The sequence below is a fragment of the Gobius niger genome, assembly GCF_951799975.1.
Source record: "Gobius niger genome assembly, chromosome: 19".
Lineage (NCBI taxonomy): Eukaryota > Metazoa > Chordata > Actinopteri > Gobiiformes > Gobiidae > Gobius > Gobius niger.
The window spans coordinates 22,116,325-22,134,552 of NC_136870.1; the positions used below are offsets into that span (position 1 = coordinate 22,116,325).

At 40.0% G+C, this 18,228-nt stretch overlaps 1 protein-coding gene across 14 annotated transcripts in view; it reads right to left on the reverse strand.

Annotated features, from left to right (window-relative positions):
- Positions 1-6,117: 6,117 nt before the first annotated feature.
- Positions 6,118-18,228, reverse strand: part of LOC306978558 (calcium/calmodulin-dependent protein kinase type II subunit gamma-like) — a 99,365-nt gene continuing 87,254 nt past the window's right edge. For 8 of the 14 annotated variants that reach the window (XM_079577185.1, XM_079577183.1, XM_079577179.1 and 5 more), the window contains 5 exons: positions 16,285-16,428; positions 11,684-11,759; positions 11,224-11,318; positions 9,960-10,196; positions 6,118-8,242 (listed from right to left, as the gene is read on the reverse strand). In XM_079577185.1, the coding sequence (XP_079433311.1) occupies positions 9,964-10,196; positions 11,224-11,318; positions 11,684-11,759; positions 16,285-16,428 (548 nt within the window). In that variant the 3' untranslated portion in view covers positions 6,118-8,242; positions 9,960-9,963. The remainder of the gene's footprint in view (positions 8,243-9,959; positions 10,197-11,223; positions 11,319-11,683; positions 11,760-16,284; positions 16,429-18,228) is intronic. The other 6 variants (XM_079577177.1, XM_079577176.1, XM_079577175.1 and 3 more) reach the window with 1 other exon arrangement.

The following is an 18,228-nucleotide window of genomic DNA, read 5'->3' on the forward strand; positions in this document are numbered from 1 at the left end:
CTTAGACAAATATCGGGTACAATATGGCTGCATTCTCTATGTCCGTGCAACTCAAACTGTGGGTTTTTCAGACGTGTTTATAGTCTTGATGTCGGCCTGGTAAAATCCTGAATTGGATTTATTTCTTGTTTTGACCCCGTTAGCCCCTTGTTTGTGCCTTGGGTAGGCCTGAACATCCAAAGAAAAACTTGTGTAGTTCAGAGTGTACAGTCCTGGATGATTAGTTGGATTTTAGTTGGATTAAACTCAAATTTACCTTGGTGCTGACCTGAAAGTTTAGCCATGATTTAGAAACCAGTATTTCAGTATAGGCTGGTTATAGTTCAGTTTTGGACCTAGTTTAGTCCTCAAGGTTTATACAGGTGGCAGCAAGTCAATTTACATGTTTTTCTCCTCTTAACTCCCACTTTAACGGAGCACATTTTCTCTATTACAGCTTTACCCAAATCTCAAAACATCTTACAGCCTACAGACCTCATTTGAAAGCTAAGACCTACAATACTTGGGTGGCGCGGTGGCACAGCGCTCGTGATTCACAGCTAGAAGGTCCGGTTTCGATTCCCACCTGGACGGGGGCTTTCTGTGTGGAGTTTGCAAGTTCTCCCTGTGTCTGTGTAGGCTTCCTCCAGGTACTCTAGTTTCCCATCCATCCATCCATCCATCCATCCATCCATCCATCCATCCATCCATCCGCCCCCTATGGCTCCTCCTGCAGGTGGTGGGTCCACAGTTTCCCCTATCACTAAAAACATGTACAATAGACCAGAATGAATGGAGTGAGTGAGTGGTTGGTGGTGGTCGGGGGGGTTGTCAGTCTACCCCAGGGGCAGCTGTGGCTACAATAGCAGCTTATCACCGAGTATGGAGTGAGTGAATAATGACTACAGTGTGGTGCTTTGAGAAACTTGATAATACAGGGTTGTTAAGCCATTATTATTATTATTACAAAACTGATCTAAGATTTTTCCTCATGTTTCCATGCGTTGTTGCCACGTTGTCGTCACTTGTTTGTCACCTTTTTGTTGCTTTTTATTCTCATTTATGTCGGTTTTTTGTCTATATTTTAACGCTTTTTTCAGGAAGCTTTCAGATTTGGGTACTGCCTGGATAATAATTGGAGAAAATGCACCCGGTTAAAGTGCGGGTTAAGAGGTTAATGACATTTCAATGCAAAAAAAAATATTTTCAAATATTAAACATTTATGGCCTTACTTTGGGAGTACTTAATATAATGACTATTCACCCTTTATAAGCCCCATGAAAACCATGGTCCACAACTTTAATCCCCACATCACACTAATTCCTGATTTCACTCTATATAGATTTCCAGCCCAACATTTTAGTGGAGCATGGTGCACATAAGGCCGTGACTATACTTCTTTACTTCTCCACTGATTAATACAAGCATCGCAGTGTAGTAAGTGTTCGCGTCATGTGCATTTGAGGAAGTAAGTTTTGCGGTCACTGGTGTCACTTCCTGATGAGGTCTTTTGTTGGAAGAGCAGTTTCCGCCGTTCAATGGGTCTAGACGTCTCTAGTATTGTTATCGCGAGTTAGAAAATGCATTCAATTCGTGATATGGACAATGTAGGAGCCTTTATTAGTAGCATTGAGTTATGAATGAGCACAGTCTCCAACACTGGTTTAGCACTAGCTTTCTTTCATAAATACAAACTACATTTTACATCACTTGGTACACAATTTAAAGTCTGCATGTGCTTTACAAGTGCTATAATAAAGGCAATAGTAACTGCACTGTCACTGGGGGCCTTTATTATAAAATAGGCTTTTTGAATTAGGCCACAGTCAGGATAGTAGTTCTGTGCTTCTGCCAGCTTGCAAAATGTAACAGTAAACATCTGTTGTGCGCTTGGCCTGAATATGGGGAGAATATTTATAGGCTTTACAGTAGCCGACCGCCTTGTGCCATGTAACATCTAGTTCAAAGGCCAAAAGGAGGTTTTAGAAATGTGTTATCTCGTTTCCCAGCGAAATACATTCATAAGCAACGTAGTATTTGCCCTGTTCTCCCCCTTTCATGGTGCAAATATATTAATCTATGTGTTGAATTACTGATGCCACTGATGTGTCATTGTTGTCTATTAGTCAGCCTTATTTAATGTCTTTTTAATGGTCGCGCTTTAATATTAACCAGAGAAGTGGTGCACAATTGTCCACCTTCGTCATAATAATGTAGCTTGTTGTGACAGGAAGAGCATCTGGCATAAAAACCTGCCAAAGCATCTTGCACGATGACAGCAACAGATATACTTTGTAGCACAGCAATAAGGTCCGTGGTTTGACTCCGGAGCAAAACTTTACAAAGACTGTGTATATTGATATGAATTTCAATGGCCCCAGAGTTGACCCTTGTGGGATTCCTTCATTCATAAAGGGTAAAAGTAAACTCACCCTAAAAGCATAGTACAAAACATTCCTTTTGCATCTTATTTCTTTATAGTAATGGACAAAAGGGCAGGGCCAAAATGAAGATATACAGTAATTCCTGATGGATCCTACTACTTAAGCTACTGCCGCTTCTTTCCTTTTTCTCCTGGCATCTTTGAGAAAGTGAGAGTGGACGTTTTTAATGGTCGCGCTTTAATATTAACCAGAGAACTGTAGGTGCACAATTGTCCACCTTCATCATAATGAAGTTGTTGTGACAGGAAGGAACTTAGCAAAAACTGTGCTTATATTGATATGAATTTCAATGGCCCTAGAGTTGACCCTTGTGGGACTCCTCCATTCATAAACTTCAATGAAGGGAAAAAGTAAACAAACCCTAACCCTAAGAGAATAGTAAAACACATTCCTATTGCATATACATGATTGTTTCTTTATAGTAATGGACAAAAGGCAGGGCCAAAATGAAGATATACAGTAATTCCTGATGGATCCTACTACTTAAGCTACTGACGCTTCTTTCCCTCTTTCTCCCGGCGTCTTTGAGAAAGTGAGAGTGGACGTTTTTATTGGTAGCTCTTTAATATGAACCAGAGAACTGTAGGTGCACAATTGTCCTCCATCATAATAAAGTTGTTGTGACAGGAAGGAACTTAGCAAAAACTGTGCTTATATTGATATGAATTTCAATGGCCCTAGAGTTGACCCTTGTGGGACTCCTTCATTCATAAACTTCAATGAAGGGAAAAAGTAAACAAACCCTAACCCTAACAGAATAGTACAACACATTGCTATTGCATCTACATGATTGTTTCTTTATAGTAATGGACAAAAGGTGAGGCCAAAATGAAGATATACAGTTATTCCTGATGGATCCTACTACTTGGGCGACCACCGCTTCTTCTTTCCCTCTTTCTCCCGGCGTCTTTGAGAAAGTGAGAGTGGAAGTTAACCAACTGCTGGCTCATTAATCAAACCAGCGCAGTGCAAACCAGAGGGAGCTGTCCTACATCTCCCCTCCACACATGACTTAAAATAACTGGGACCATCATAAATAACGGCGCCAAAGTCTCTTAAATAAGGCTGCGGCATTACTCAACACTTTGGGCCAAAATAGCAGCGAGATAAAAGGACAAGATGGTAAATGTGGACAAGTGTGTGATGTTTTAAATGGGTCTGGAAGATACATAGAGAGACTGGCGGGGGGAGGCGATAGATACAGCCACTCTGGGATTTATACTCAGGGATATAAGTGTATTGCCACTATCTTCATCTGGAACTACTAGCACTTAAGTTTGTTATGGTGCCATGATCCGTCACTGTTGCTACTCATGTATGTTAGTAAAAACCTGATGTGATCTAACCCTAACCCTTTGCAAGAATGGCTCATAAGCTGTTCCCAGAAACAGGTTTTTAGGTCCAATTGCGAAATGGCTATCCGGACTTCACATCAATGTCCTTTTGCTAAATGTCAAGTAATATTTCTCCACAGTCAGAATAAATGTGTCTAGACTCATTGTGACTAATCATCAATAATGTGAGGTTGCATAATGGGCCATGTGTCTTACAAAAACTACCAAGAGCAAGGACGACTGATGATGGGAATAAAAATACATTGTAAGTGGATGTTTTTCTGTTTTTAAACCAAAAGAGGGAGCTACTTAAGTTTATGCTCAAGCATCCTGACGAAAGCCACTGCCAGGCCAAAGCACATTGTATTTCATTCTCTTAAACCATGATGTAATAAAGGCTATACAATAGTCGATGTGCCTTGGATTTTTGTACACTTTACATATTTATCCCAAAGAACAAGCCTCATACTGAAGTCTTAAGAAGCATCTGAGCACCTGTTGTATTTTTAGACATTCTTATGCACGGACCCACGCATCGCTCCTCCGTTCTTTTTCCTTTAGCTACTTAAGCTTATAATGTAACTTGTGGCCCATTCCTTATAATCTTTTAATGGGGTGAGTTTAATTGCGACTTCTGGATTTTATGCACACTAAAGATATAAAAAAAATGACCATCTTAAATGAGATGAATGACTTAAAAGTGCTCGAAAAAATGTGCTTTATGTCGTATTTGTGTCGGTTTAAACTAAAATAAGATACAAATGCTAATGGCAATGGAACAAGCTTAAAATCCCACTTAAAATCAGACGAATTTACTTCTAAAAAGATTTCTTGCTCACTTGAACTACAAAATAGTGAAGAAAAAACAATTCCATTGGCAATAAGAAGTTTTATCTGCTCTATAAGACCAAACCAAATCTATCTAAACTTATATTTATGTAATTTCTTCCTCAAAAGTATTATTTTTTCCAGTGAATACATATGATAACATTTGGATAATACAATGTGTTGGAGGTATTTTCCAGTCAGGCAGCTAGCGGAGTTATTCCATTCCAGTCTTTACTCGACTTAATAGTTTTAGTTATTGTTAGTTTGTGGCCAATGTTTGCAAGAATCCCCTAAAATGTTGGGTTTCTATGGTAAAAGTTGATGTTACAAGCTTCAATTTTAAAACAAGCAGATTCGTACAATAAATTTCAATAGATAAGGTGGTGTGCCACAGGGGTCAACAATGGGGCCACTGAACTTCTATACACAATGCAATTATGTGCAATATCCGGGTGGATAAATGTACAAGTTGAAATACAACGGCAGTAAATGAAAACTCGAGAGCCCCAAACCAGTGCTGAAATAGTATTTTTATTAAATACTTTCAAGATCCAAGTTTTTCGAAGAATAACAAAGCTATGATGAAGACCAACTAACACTCAGACAAACACTTGATAGTCGTCAATTCATGGTTCTTGTATTTCATTGTACATTATGATCATGCAAAAAAACTCCAGCATCCGAGTGAAGGCGGCTGAAGGGGGGGGGGGAGGAGGAGAAAGCGCAGCCCAATAGTATATCATTACAACGCAGGGGGAAAAACGCTAACATCGAGGGCCTCATACCAAGCTTACGGCTCCTTGTATTTCCATTTTTTTTTTTTGTAATTTTTTTTTGCTTTTTTTTTTCTCCAATATTTTTCATGTCACATTCTGGATGGAGGCAATATTTTTTTTTTCTTTTTCTTTTTTTAAAGTGATGCAAACATAATAACACTAGCTCCGTCCATATCAGGTAGAAATGCTTAACTGAAACATGCATATAACTAGATTCGCCCACCCGTTACTTTAGATCGACAGTGCAAGTCATATTCAACATTATTCTTCCCCCCTTTATATCTGAAAACGGAGCAGGCACAATACCACCATAGGGTAGATTACATAATAAATATATATGTTTTTTTGTCTTTTTTTTTCGTAGCCCTGATCGATAATAATATATTTAAAATTTGTGTTCCCTTTTCGATGATGAAAGTGAGGGAGAGTGCAGAACTCCAGCTTGGCAGAAAAAGCGACAGAGACAAGGACAAAGAAAACACGTACCAAAAGAAAAAAGAACAACAAGAAAAGAGAAAGGAAATGAACATCTTTAGAGCAAGAAGGGGGTATACAATGGATGAATGAAGACAATTACGGCGCACAGCGAGGGTGGATATGTTACGAAAAGCCCAAAACACCATTATACTGTATTATAGCCAAAGTGTGCCAAAAATGTGCATACGATATGAAGCATCACAGCATCGTGGAAATATTAAGGACACTATGGAGAAGAAGCAGTTTCTTGGGGCTAGATTTTCCTTTTTTTTTCTCCGTTGTTTTTGTTTTCTGAAACAGTCTTACAGTCCTTGGTTCTCAACTGGTGGGTCGGAGATCCAAAAGCTTGATACTTAAAAGGTAGAGTCTGGACTTGATTGAAACCAGAAATACGGGGTGTCAAGCAAGTGAGTGGACACTCCCAACCTTGTTATATAGGAGATCTGGCATAATGAGTCACTGTACTACTGGAAACACATCAATTGTGTCAAAAAAAGGGGGGGGGGATTTTTTTTTGGATCCCAAGATGGCACCAGTCGAGAACAACCGGCCTACACCTCTTCCGTAAAGGGATTTTAATAGCATATTTTTCAATCGAATCGTTGTTCGAGATTGGAATTTGGTCACTTCTTGAATGCGTTACAAAAAGTTATATATCTTTGATCAATTAAACATATCTTTTCCTCTCACCGCAGTCCAACAAAACTTGAATTGAAAGTTCAAAACTTTGTGCCAACAGAAATATATATATATATTTCAAATCTTAAAATGGCAAATTCCTATTAGCAGCTGTTGGTAGTTAAAGAAATTGTCTTCCGTCTCATGGCCCTTATCAAGTCATTCAAAACCAATGCATTTTATGTATGCATCGGCCAACACTATGCAACGTCAAAGTGCCCATTGCTCCAATTGTTTTCTTAGAGCAGCTCGCTCTATGGACCCAGCCCTTGATTTATTTTTCCATAACGAGATTTCAAATTGTTTCATCAAAGTGAAACAGTGACCAATAGTTGAACCCAATCAGTTTTTTCATATTAAGGTCATGGGGTGGTTCCCATAGCCCAGTAAAATGCACAGGATGGATGTCTCTTTAAGATACATGTACATTATATTACAGTTTTCTACATATATCTATACAAACACTGTATTTACAACAGTGGATATTAACAGACCAGGCCCTTGCGAGAAAGCGGAGAAAAGCATCATGGGGGGAGGGGAGGGGGGGGGAAACCTGGGTGTTTGAGGAGAAGAAGGGGGGGGGGAATGGGGTGAGGGGTGAACGAGAGGAGAGGACATGCAAAACGCAAGACTCAGCTCTCCCCTTCCACTGCATATCGACATAAAACACGCACGGTAGCTTTTTTTTTGTTTGTTTGTCTTAGTTTTTAAACTTGCACATTTAAAAATTCCCTCTTTTGTTTTAAAATCGGAGCCTCGAGAACATAGCATCAGTCAAAAAAAATAATAATAATAAAATAAAAAGACAAAAAAAAAAAAAAAAGAGGCTCCATTTATTCACAGGAACGAAGAGGGAACAGACGCTAAAAACACAACACAAAAAGGAAAAAAAAAAAGAATAATCCGGAAAATAAAATAAGTCCCGCCCCTTCCCGACGACAAACAGTTCGTTCTTCAATAACAGAGCACACGACACAGAAAAAGCCTATTGTTCTACACTTTGGTGCTTTTGATATCAAGTTTCTCTCATGAATTGCGACTTGATTTTTGTCTTCCCTCTATAAGTTTTCACGGGGAGAGCGTGTCTCCCCATAAACTTTACATCAATGTCCATGTAAAAAAAAAAAAAAAAAAAAGAGAAAAGAAAAAAGCACATCATCTTCCTAACTTTTTAATCCCTAAAATGCCAAAATGTCAAAAATCTCGTTTCGTCGCCGCTAAACTGCACATAACTTCTTCAGTCTCCTCCCTTTTTTGATAGATAGTGAATATAAATGCTCGGTTTTTGGTGGTTTCTTGTACATCTACTCATAATTTACACATAACTCGAGAGACTGTCACAAGTTCAACTGTTTTGAAATCCTCGCCGCACCCCCCCGGGACGTCCCACGTTCGCGCGGGCGGAAACAAGATGGCTGCCAAGGGGCGGGTGGTAGTATAGGGGGGCAGGGCTGTTGGGAGGGGCAAAGGGACACCTCCTCCAATCAGGCGCCAGACGCATGCATCATCATCATCATCATCATCATCAACCCAATGGGGTGCGGAGCCTTGTGTTCAGCCCGCCTCAGCAGGTCAAAGGAGGGACAGGATTGGGTGGTATTGTCGTGGACGGGGACGGCCAGGAGCCAGTCCCGTTGCGGAGGGACGTGAACCTCCGAAACACGCTGAAAAAAACTGCCCCCCAAAAACACACACTCCAGACTGGAGACTGGAGGCTCGAGACCACTGTGGACAGAGGAGACAAGAGGCAGAAGGGAAAAGTTAGATGTGAGCATTTTACATTTTATCATTGCAGTTTACTTATGTGTGTGGCAGCAGGGGTAATTAGAGGAGGGGGTATTATGTAGAGGGCCGATATTTGGGTATTTTACGATATCGGCCGGTCTAACGCCGATAAAGGCCGATATCTCCAGGACCGAAATTGATAGAGCCTTCCCCCCACAACTTCCTAGGCCTCAGAGGAACAGAGAAACATCACCATGAAACTTGCTACAAGTTTGTTAAAGCAGCGCTAAGTAACTTGTTTACCTTAATAAATCCTTTTTGTAGTCCCTCTGGGGTAATACATCTCCCCCTGGTGTCTCAACCACACTTGCAGCTTTCCCTGCTCCGACCCGGAAGCCCCAATACACACTAACAGAATCACAAATAAGAAGCTAGCAGGCTAACGGGCAACGCTAACTGCGGGCTAGCGCCACTTAAACAGTATTTACAGCCAAAATGATCTCCATTATTGAATGTACAATATCCTTCTCTCCCTTTGTCTTTTTTGTCAGTGTAGTATTTACTCTCACGGACAAAACCATAACATGCTACCACACCTGCAGTGGCACTTATGGCCTCTAGGGGCATGAGTTCTGCTTTAAACACTAACACAAGTTTCACCAACTAAACCTCAGTCAATATGGACATGCTGCATTATTGTAATTTTGAAGCACAGAACCTGGAAAATTCAATCACTGACTTAGTTTCATCCTTTGCAATTGTATTTTTGATTGCCGTGCAAAATTCCGTGGCTAGCATGAGTATGCTAACCCTAATGGCAGCTAATCAAAGCTGGGACAACATTTTTAAATATTATTATTATTTTTTTTTAATTATTATTATTATTTTTTTAATTTTATTTCAGGCAATGGCACAGAACGTACAGTATACAGCATGTAAACATGATGATCCATTTCTACCTGAAAGGTAGTGGGAAGAAGATAACTATGATTGAATCACCAAAAGTGATCAAATAAAATCTAAAATAAATATTATATTATAATTATAATAATAATAATATTAGCTAAAAATATCAGCCAGGCATCGGGATCGACCTTAGAAAAACCCATGTCGGTCGGCCTCTACTTTTGTGCTTTTTGCGGGTAATTGGTAATAATCTCAAACACATCTTTACCACTATCTTACACTTTGTTGGTCACAAAATGTAATATTCATCCAAAAACAGCCAAAACAAATATATCCAGTACCCAACCACCTCTTGCTCCCCTTTGCTGTGCAGCTTTTTTCAATAAACAGGGAGAACAAGTGAAGAAATACACTGCTTGGACCGCCCCCTGTGGTGAAGCAATGGCGAGTATTTTCACTTTGCGATGAGAAGATTAAGATTAAGATTAAGATTAGTAAGAGATCGAGAGGCTAGGACCTCAGGAGTAGCTTTTTGGAAATACTGATACTGAGAATAACCACTGGTGACGATCCAAAGATTACTCAAAGTTGCACGAGTGGCTCAAAACACAGCTCCAGGTGTGAGAGAACAACATAAAAAAATTCTTAAAAAGCGCTAGAATGTTTGCAGAATATCTCCCCTTTTAACCAACTGCGTGCTAACAAATCGGTGTTGCCGTGGTGGACACAGTTTTGACAGCTCGAAACAGATCGGGAGAAGGTTCCTGGGCTTTGAAAATGCTGAGAACACTTTCAGCCGTAAATGTCTGACCTGATCACTGTAGTGGTGCGGCGGGCGCTCCTGAGCAGTGGAAGTGGACGTTGAGCCACTTCCCTTCGCGGCGGTGCCAGACCCTGGTCTCCTCTGATTGGCTGGAGCGCGGGCGGCCGGTCGAGTCCACGAACTGCGTCAGGCGGATGTAGGCGATGCACGCGGCGTCTTCCCCGATCAGGTGCACGTGTGGGTTCAACAGGGTGGTGTGCACGGGCTTACTGTTCTTACTCAGCACTGGAGGAGAGACCATGACACGATTACTCATTTTTACACTTCAGCTCAGTCCAGACGCAGGTAAAACTCTACTCTGCTTTTTAGAGTAGGTTTTAGTCATCACACTGGTCATTCACTTGTTTTTATTGGAGCCTTTATATCAGTGGTTCTCATGTAGGGCTGTGCAATTAATCGAAATTTTATAATAATTTTGATTATCACACTAAACGATTACAAAATTAGCATAATCAGAAAAAAATAAATATCGTTTTGTTTCATGAATTTGTTTTTTGAAATAAAGCTTGAACTATTGAAAGAAATGTTCTCTGGGAAAGGCTTGCGACCTGCTGAAAACGCTGCTTCCCAACCCACGAGTAGAAAACCATTGCTCTATATAAGTAAACATTTCCTTTACATCAACCTGTATTAAAAGCAAATTATATGCAAATTTGCACAAATATTCAAATTAGTTGCTGGTAAAAACACTAAGGAGCAAGTAACATTTGAAAACGGATTAGCTACAGTGGCCAGCTAGCAATAAAGTTAGTATTAAACTTCAGGCTAAACGATGTTGGTATATTAGAATAGCAATTTATGTTTGAATATAAAGTGAATGCCGCTCAAATTCCTTAAAGGGACTATTTTTTAGAGTTTAATATGACCTATTCACCACAACTGCCACTAAAATCCTGCACTGTCACTCAAAAAGGTGTTAATTCGGGTCCAAAGTGCCGTCATGCACGAGCTTAATATAGAAGCTGCAGTTACACGTATGACCTGAGGTGGCAGTAGTGAGCATAAAATGGCAAACTTGCATCTTTAAATATGAAATGCTAAACTAATACAAGAATCGCATGTTTGCAGGAGCTTCAACTACAAGGTCAGTAGGGTCTGCATACTAAATCCTTAAAGAGACTAACAGTTTGTTACCGTTACCAAAAACTGTCCGGCCCGGGCTGAGAGCTCTGGTCACACTCTCTAAAGTGTGTCAAAGTCAGCTAGATGTGGACCTTCCAGAGGATAAATTGGTTCGGGGCGAGACACTCACAGTTCTCAAAGTAAAACTTGTGGAAGTCCATGCCCTCCACGAGGTTCCCCAGAGCCTCGGGTTCGAAGGAGGTGAGTCCGGGATCGCAAATTCTCCTGAGGAACGAGGGAGCAGGTGAGTTAACAAGGCGAGAGGCTAAGGCAACACACAAGCAAAGTCACCGAGTCAGAAGTTCAACGCCTTCTCTTCCTATCGAGAGCGTCCAACGATTCCTGAGATAGAAATGCCTATTCTCTATATAAACGTGTAAGTGTAGATTTTTGCTGTAAAGAAGTACAATAAAAAACAACTATCCCCATCAAGCCTCCACATAACAGGCTCCTTTAAGTGCTGTCAGACTATATTAAAGCCTATACTTCACCATCGATGGTAATTATTGCTCAAAACCGTGTCTCTTCATCGACTGACCATCATCATCGATATGTCCATTCAGGCATGTTGCTGTTGCAGTACCACTCACGTGTAAGCTTCGAAGTCTCCGTTGTTAATGGCCTCGATCAGCTGCTCGGTTATTTTAATGATTTCCTGTTTACGAGCTGCAAAGAGACAGGACACACAGAGGGAGACGAGGCCCGGGTTAGGGGGTTTGATCAAGCCCGACTTCGCTCGCTTATCCGGGATTCAGACAGCGCTTATTTTAAAACGTGGTTTGCTTCGTGGGGCAAATTTCATGACACAAGCAAAGACAGAAAGCTTAAAAGGTAGGGTATGTACTGTATGTGCACAGATTTTTAAATGGAGCTACAGAAATGAAGGAAAGGTTTAACGCCGACCGGCTTTATCCAATGGACAGTCTTAGGTATGGATTTCTGTTTGGACAATTGGCAGTGGGCGGGATAAAAGTGGACATATCATGCATCATTTTGGCTTATGGACCTGCTTTATGGCACATCTGCATTGGCATTTCATGTTTTAGTTTAGTTTATTACATTATCTGACAGGGACCAATTACAAAATACATTCATCTTAAAGAAAAGATTAAGCTAATGCTATTTTTCATCTGCCGTCCACAGTTTTATCACTTGAATTAATGTGTGTGGGAAAAAAACTTTTTTTCCTTGTATATCGCTTGGTAATTACCAGCGCTAGAAATAAGCCACAAGCTGCCAAATTTTGCTAATGGCATGCTAACAAATCAATGGCAGTGTCATGAACAAGGTTGGAGAGCATAAGGGCTCATAATTGATCCAGTGATGGTTAATGGAAAATGTGGACGAGACTTTTGGGGTCTATTTGTAGCAATTAAATTCTTGAAATACAAATCAGAGTGTGACAGAAGTATAAGGGCCAAAGTGAAAGAGAAAATGACTCCTCTAGGGATTATTGTGACGAGGACATATAGGCGTAAAATACTGGGAGGATAGTAGGGTTAAATCCTCTCCTGATATTCAAACCTAACTAATTTAACCCCCGCAAAAGCATTCATTTGTAAACATTTAATTTTAGATTTCCTATGTTTATTTGTTGCAACATGAAAATAGGGCTGGGCGATTCATTTTTTTTAATAAAACAAACTTTAAAAAGTCTCCTGATCTATCATATGCTCGTTAATATTTCCTAATGTACTTACAATTAGGCCCATTAAGATAACATAACCCTTTATTTAAAAAAAAAAAAAAATGTTTTAGATATTCCTTGTCCTCTTAATAAGTTTTCAAAAGTGTTTCAGTTTTATCGTCTTCATGCCTCTGCTGTGATTGACCGTCTCCATGGAGACTCAAGGGAAAGGGGCGGAGTTAAATGGTCGGCTCAGAGCAGAGTGAGAGAAAGGCACAGGAGCAGACCGGAGGAAAGTGGGAAAGAAAACTCCAGCGCGCCCTCTTAAAGATTGTTAATGGGGCTAAAATGCACCAGAATGCAGGAAATTGCTTGCATTTGGTCAAAATTTTTCAGGGGGAGGACTCCCAGCCCCCCCGAAAAGGATTAACTCTCGACCCCCCCAATATTAAAACAAATGTTACATCCTTGGACGAGGGAATAGCTCAAAAAGTTTGTATGATATGTCCCCTTAAAGAATCAATGCAATAACTGTATCATGCATCGATATTTTTTCTGTAATTGTGAATGAATTTAAATTGTAAAAGTAAAAAGGTTACTTTCCATCTGCGGACATTTGCAGGCTGTATCTAAAAAACACTCCTACATACCCTACCTTTAAAGAGACTTATTGGCAGCTTATATTTGACGAGCAAGAGCCATGGCCTGCCCCTTGCTCCTCATCATCTCATCATCTCGGAAAAACCCCCCGTCTCTCTCGTCTCTTCGAGTTAGTCTTTTGTTTTTTTTCTCGCTAAAAGTGTCTCGTCTGAAGTCTGCGCTGTCACTCCGCTCTTACAGTTTAGACTCATCACTGTCAGTCTGTCGGCCTGTCGCCTTCTGCTGCCAACTCAAACCGAGGAAAACACCGACGGGAGGCCAGAAAAACACCCGTCCGGACACCGCTCACTTCGTCGCGGCGCTGACTCAAAAAAAAAAAAAAAAAAAAAAAAACATGTGCTTTTTTTTTGTGGTGATTCAGTTTGGATTTTGGATGGAACGTAATAATGGGAGTATTCATTTCTGGAGAAGCAGGCACTAGTAAATGTGCCAGGAAATTTCAATTGTGTGATATTATAAGGTATTGTCAGCATCCAGGCATTATATGTTTGGCATTATAACACCCAGATTATCCACATGGCAGTAAAATAAGTTGCTTTTCTAAATATTAATTGTGACCTGAATGCTTACATAAACTGCACTGAAGAGCAACAGAAGGACATTGTCTTCATCAAACTCTGCACATCCAAGTGGCACTCCAGTCTAATAACAGTTTCCAAAAATAGTTAAGAAACACTGCCTGGGCCAAACAGACAAAAAAAATAATGTCAAAACTTAATACACATAATGTTTCAGCTTCAGCTTCTGTTTGTCACAAGATTTTTTCATTAAGTTTTGAAGACGATAATCTTGTTGACAGTGTTGGGCAAATGACTTTAACATTGCAATATATTCTGTTTTGGTAGTTACAGTGTTGAAAATGTAATATGTTTGTTAGGGCAGGGCGATATGGCCGGAAATCTATATCATGATACAAAAAAGAAATATCACGATAACGATATATTTGACGATATAATTGACAATGGACAAATTACTTCAAAATCCCAGCCTTACGCCTACTGGGAAGATTAAAGCAGTACTAAGTAACTTAAAGCAGTACTAAGTAACGTGTTTGCCTTGATAAATCCTTTCCGTGGTCCCTGTGGAGGTAGCACAAGTGTTTATGGGATGATTGGAGGGTCTTTCATCTCCCCCTCGTGTCTCTGGCCAGAAAACCATGTTTCCAACTTAACTGCCACTGGACCGGAGCCACCAATACACACTAATGGAGTCACGAAGAAGAAGCTAACATGCTAATGGGCAAAGCTAACTGCAGGCTAGCGTCACTTTAAACAGTATTTACAGCCAAGTTTGAGTTTTTTTTTTTTTTTCCATTGTATAATCGGATGTACAATATCTCTCTCTCCCTTCATCTTTTCTGTCAGCGTAGTATTTACTCTCCAAGACAATTAATAAGTTAAAAAAATCGCAACTTGCTACAACACCTGCACTGGCACTTATGGCCTCTAGGGGCAAGAGTTACTTAGTGCTGCTTTAATTCAGTGATATTTTATTCTTTCTTATTCTTCGCAAATATGATCTACTCAAGCAGTTTACATTCTTCATTTTACTTTACTTTTTAAGCTCCTGTCCTCGAGTTTATGCTGCTCTGATGGAGCTGAGCGTAACATAAATTACATCGGGGAAAAAAAGTATTTGGCCGAAATCTAATAGAAAGTCTTTGGGAAACTGACCAAATACTTTTTCCCCCCACTGTATATCGTGTCCACAACAATTTTTAAAAATTATATCGCGATAACGATAAGCGATACGCCCACCCTTAATGTTTGTATAACAAATCAGTGTTCATTTCGTGGATTGAAATATTTAGTCTTAATTTTAGTCAAAGTAATATTTTTGCTTACTATAATTGGACTAAAACTAAACTAAAAGTTTTTCATGAGACTAAAATTATGACTAAAATGTCCAGATATTTTAGTCGAATCTGACAACATAAAAATGAAAAGGTGTAAAGGAAAGACTAAAAAAAGAGACCTTGATAATATGATAATAATGAATATTATGAATGCCAAGTCGACTAAATTTTGCTTAAATTTACTTTTGAATAAATCTCGACTAAAATTTAACTACATTTTCGTCAAAAGGCTAAGACTAAAACTAAATTAAAATATGTTGTCAAAATTAACACTGTTACATATTACAGTTTCAAAAGTGTAACTTAAATATTAATATATAATACATATAATGAAAATAGAAATAATGCTACTGTGCAAAAGTTCACTATCTCCAATCTCTTGTATTTTGTCTTAACTGCAGATAAACACCAGTATCCAGTTTTGGTGCTTTTATTTGGGGGGAGTTTGGCATTTCCCCATCAATACAAACCACTTAAATGACACTAATGACTAAGATATTAGTCATTACATGGTGCAAAGCCTTCTCCAGCACATCCCAAAGATTCTCGCTGGGGTTAGGCTTGACTCTGTGTCGGCCAATCCATGTGTGAAAGTGACGTCTCGTATTTCCTGAATCACTCAAGCTTCTCAATTTTAGCGCGATGAATCCTGGCATGGTCACCTCGGATCAGTCACTCGGTCTGTTCATGTGGCGGCTGATCTAATTCTTTGGCCGCATAAGCCTTGACACTGTAGTAACACCAGATCGCACAAATTCAGATGCTGACTTTTTGTTTTTTTTCTCCCTTTGGCCAGACAGTGCTCTTTGACCCCTGCCAACTTCACATCGTTCCTCTCTTTTTGGGCGCTTTCAGTGTGCAACTTTTAAACATAAAGCCCTCAAAAGCCTGCGTAACATTAGCAGAGATTAGTCGAGTTAATGAGAAATGACTGATGCCGACCGTGCAGTTATCCATGCATGTTTATTACAGCTACGGCACTGAAGGGGGGGGTGGGCGACACAGCGGGGAGTGTGGTGGGGGAGGGTTAGGTCCAGATGTGCTCTTACTCTGCTTAGTGTCGCATTTAGCGGTAGCGCCAGCGATGCCCCCTAGTGGAGCGGCGGACATGGGCGACTGCGAGTGCTCAGAGTCGGGGCACGAGCTGTTTGTCGTGCTGTTCCATGCAATGCGCTTTACGTCATGCGGTGGCACTGAAAACACAACTCATGGTCAAACAACACAGCGGTCACGCCAAAAAACGTCATGACATGAAATAAACTGAGGAGTAAATGAAATGCACCACAGCAAAACATGCACAAGGAAAGAGGGCGGAGTTTCACACCTGATCTTTGTCATGTTTTGGATTTGAAATGTTTATGGAAAAAGTAAAAACTGAAACAAAGTAGTAGTAGAGGTTTTCAGGCAGCTAACTATTCAGTAATACTAAAGCTTTTGCACTAATCTCCTCTAACCTTCTCTGACTGTCCTTTACACAGCCTTTCTACTCTAAAGAGCCACATACGGCTCCAGTCATGGTCCCGGTATTTGGATGCAGAGGGACACAAGGGCGTCCTTCCAACCTGCTTAGTGTTCATGTGAATTGACTTTCTTCAGAGTTAGACTTCAGTTCAGACACCATGAGTGACAGGAACATGACGCTATATACAGTGGGCTCTTTGATTCCTCATTGCCTCATTGCTCTTCAGTCACAGACTGAGAAGTGAAGAAGGAAGTCATGGAGCTTTTGCTTTAGACAGAACTTCAGACTTGTGCTGTAAGAGGAAAATTCTGAAACTAAAGTATGTAGTAAAAAATGAAATGAATATTCTAATTAAGCTTTAAAACTTTTAAACTGGATTTTTAAATCACACAACTGATGCTTATAGAGGTTGAAGAAATATCCATATATTTTATCTGATGTAGGGTCATGTGTGTCCCAGTTCCTTTGAGTCATGGTGGACCATAACAGATGTGGACAGGACTGTGGTAGATCTTCTTTTACTTTGGAGAGAATAGTTACTGTAGTAACTAAGTCGAAGAAATGAACCTCATGAGCTTCTTCTGTAACATCTGTCCACGTCAGTCCTGCTGCCCCACGACTCAGAGGAAGTGGGACAAACATGATTCTACAGCAGATACAAATGAAGAGGGTTTGTTTTTGTAGAATGAGAGTAATTAATAATTAACTGACATTTTAATCACATAAATTCAGGATTTTCACACCTATTACTAAGGAATAGTTGAATATCAATCTTTTATTCTTACATTCAGCAGAAGTATAATGTCCTAACGCAGAATCTCCATGACTTCCTTCTTCACTTCTCAGTCAGTGACTGAGGAGCGATAAGGCCGGAGCCTTTTTACAGAAAAGGGCTCACTATTTAACGTCATGTTACTGTCACTCACGGTCTGATTTACAGTGTAACTCTGAAGCCAATCAAATCACAGTGACTCAGAGTGGGTTGGGCTCAAACGCCAAGATCTAAGCCCTAAGACAAAAAATAATAAGAAAGTAGAAAGGGTTAAAGATAGTTTATATTATGATATGAAATCAATATGTGATCTCCCATTGTGTGTGCTCCAGAATTGTGTCTGTTTTAGACATAAAAAAACACACGGTGTGATTTGCAGCCATATGCAGTCAATAACTTTTTCCATAATAGGTACTGGAAACTAACAAACACTGTATTGCGTGGAGCAGGTGCGAAAGGAACTGTCCAAACACAAAGTTGGTAAGAAAAAAAAAAAATCATTTTGAGACGCATGCAGCTGAACACAGAGCAAAGCAGCTGGAAGCAGGACCAGTGCAGCTCTGATCCAGAAGCTGTGGGGGTTAGTACCATTAGCACTGCGTTAGCTGCTAGCACGCTAACAAGAGCCCAAAGCAAAACAATGAAGCCAAAGCCAGCTAATGTTAGACCTATAAGCACACTACGAGCATGTTAAAAGGGCCTATACAATGCGTTATTCACACTTTTAGAATTTCAGCTTTTGGCACGGCGTCATTATAA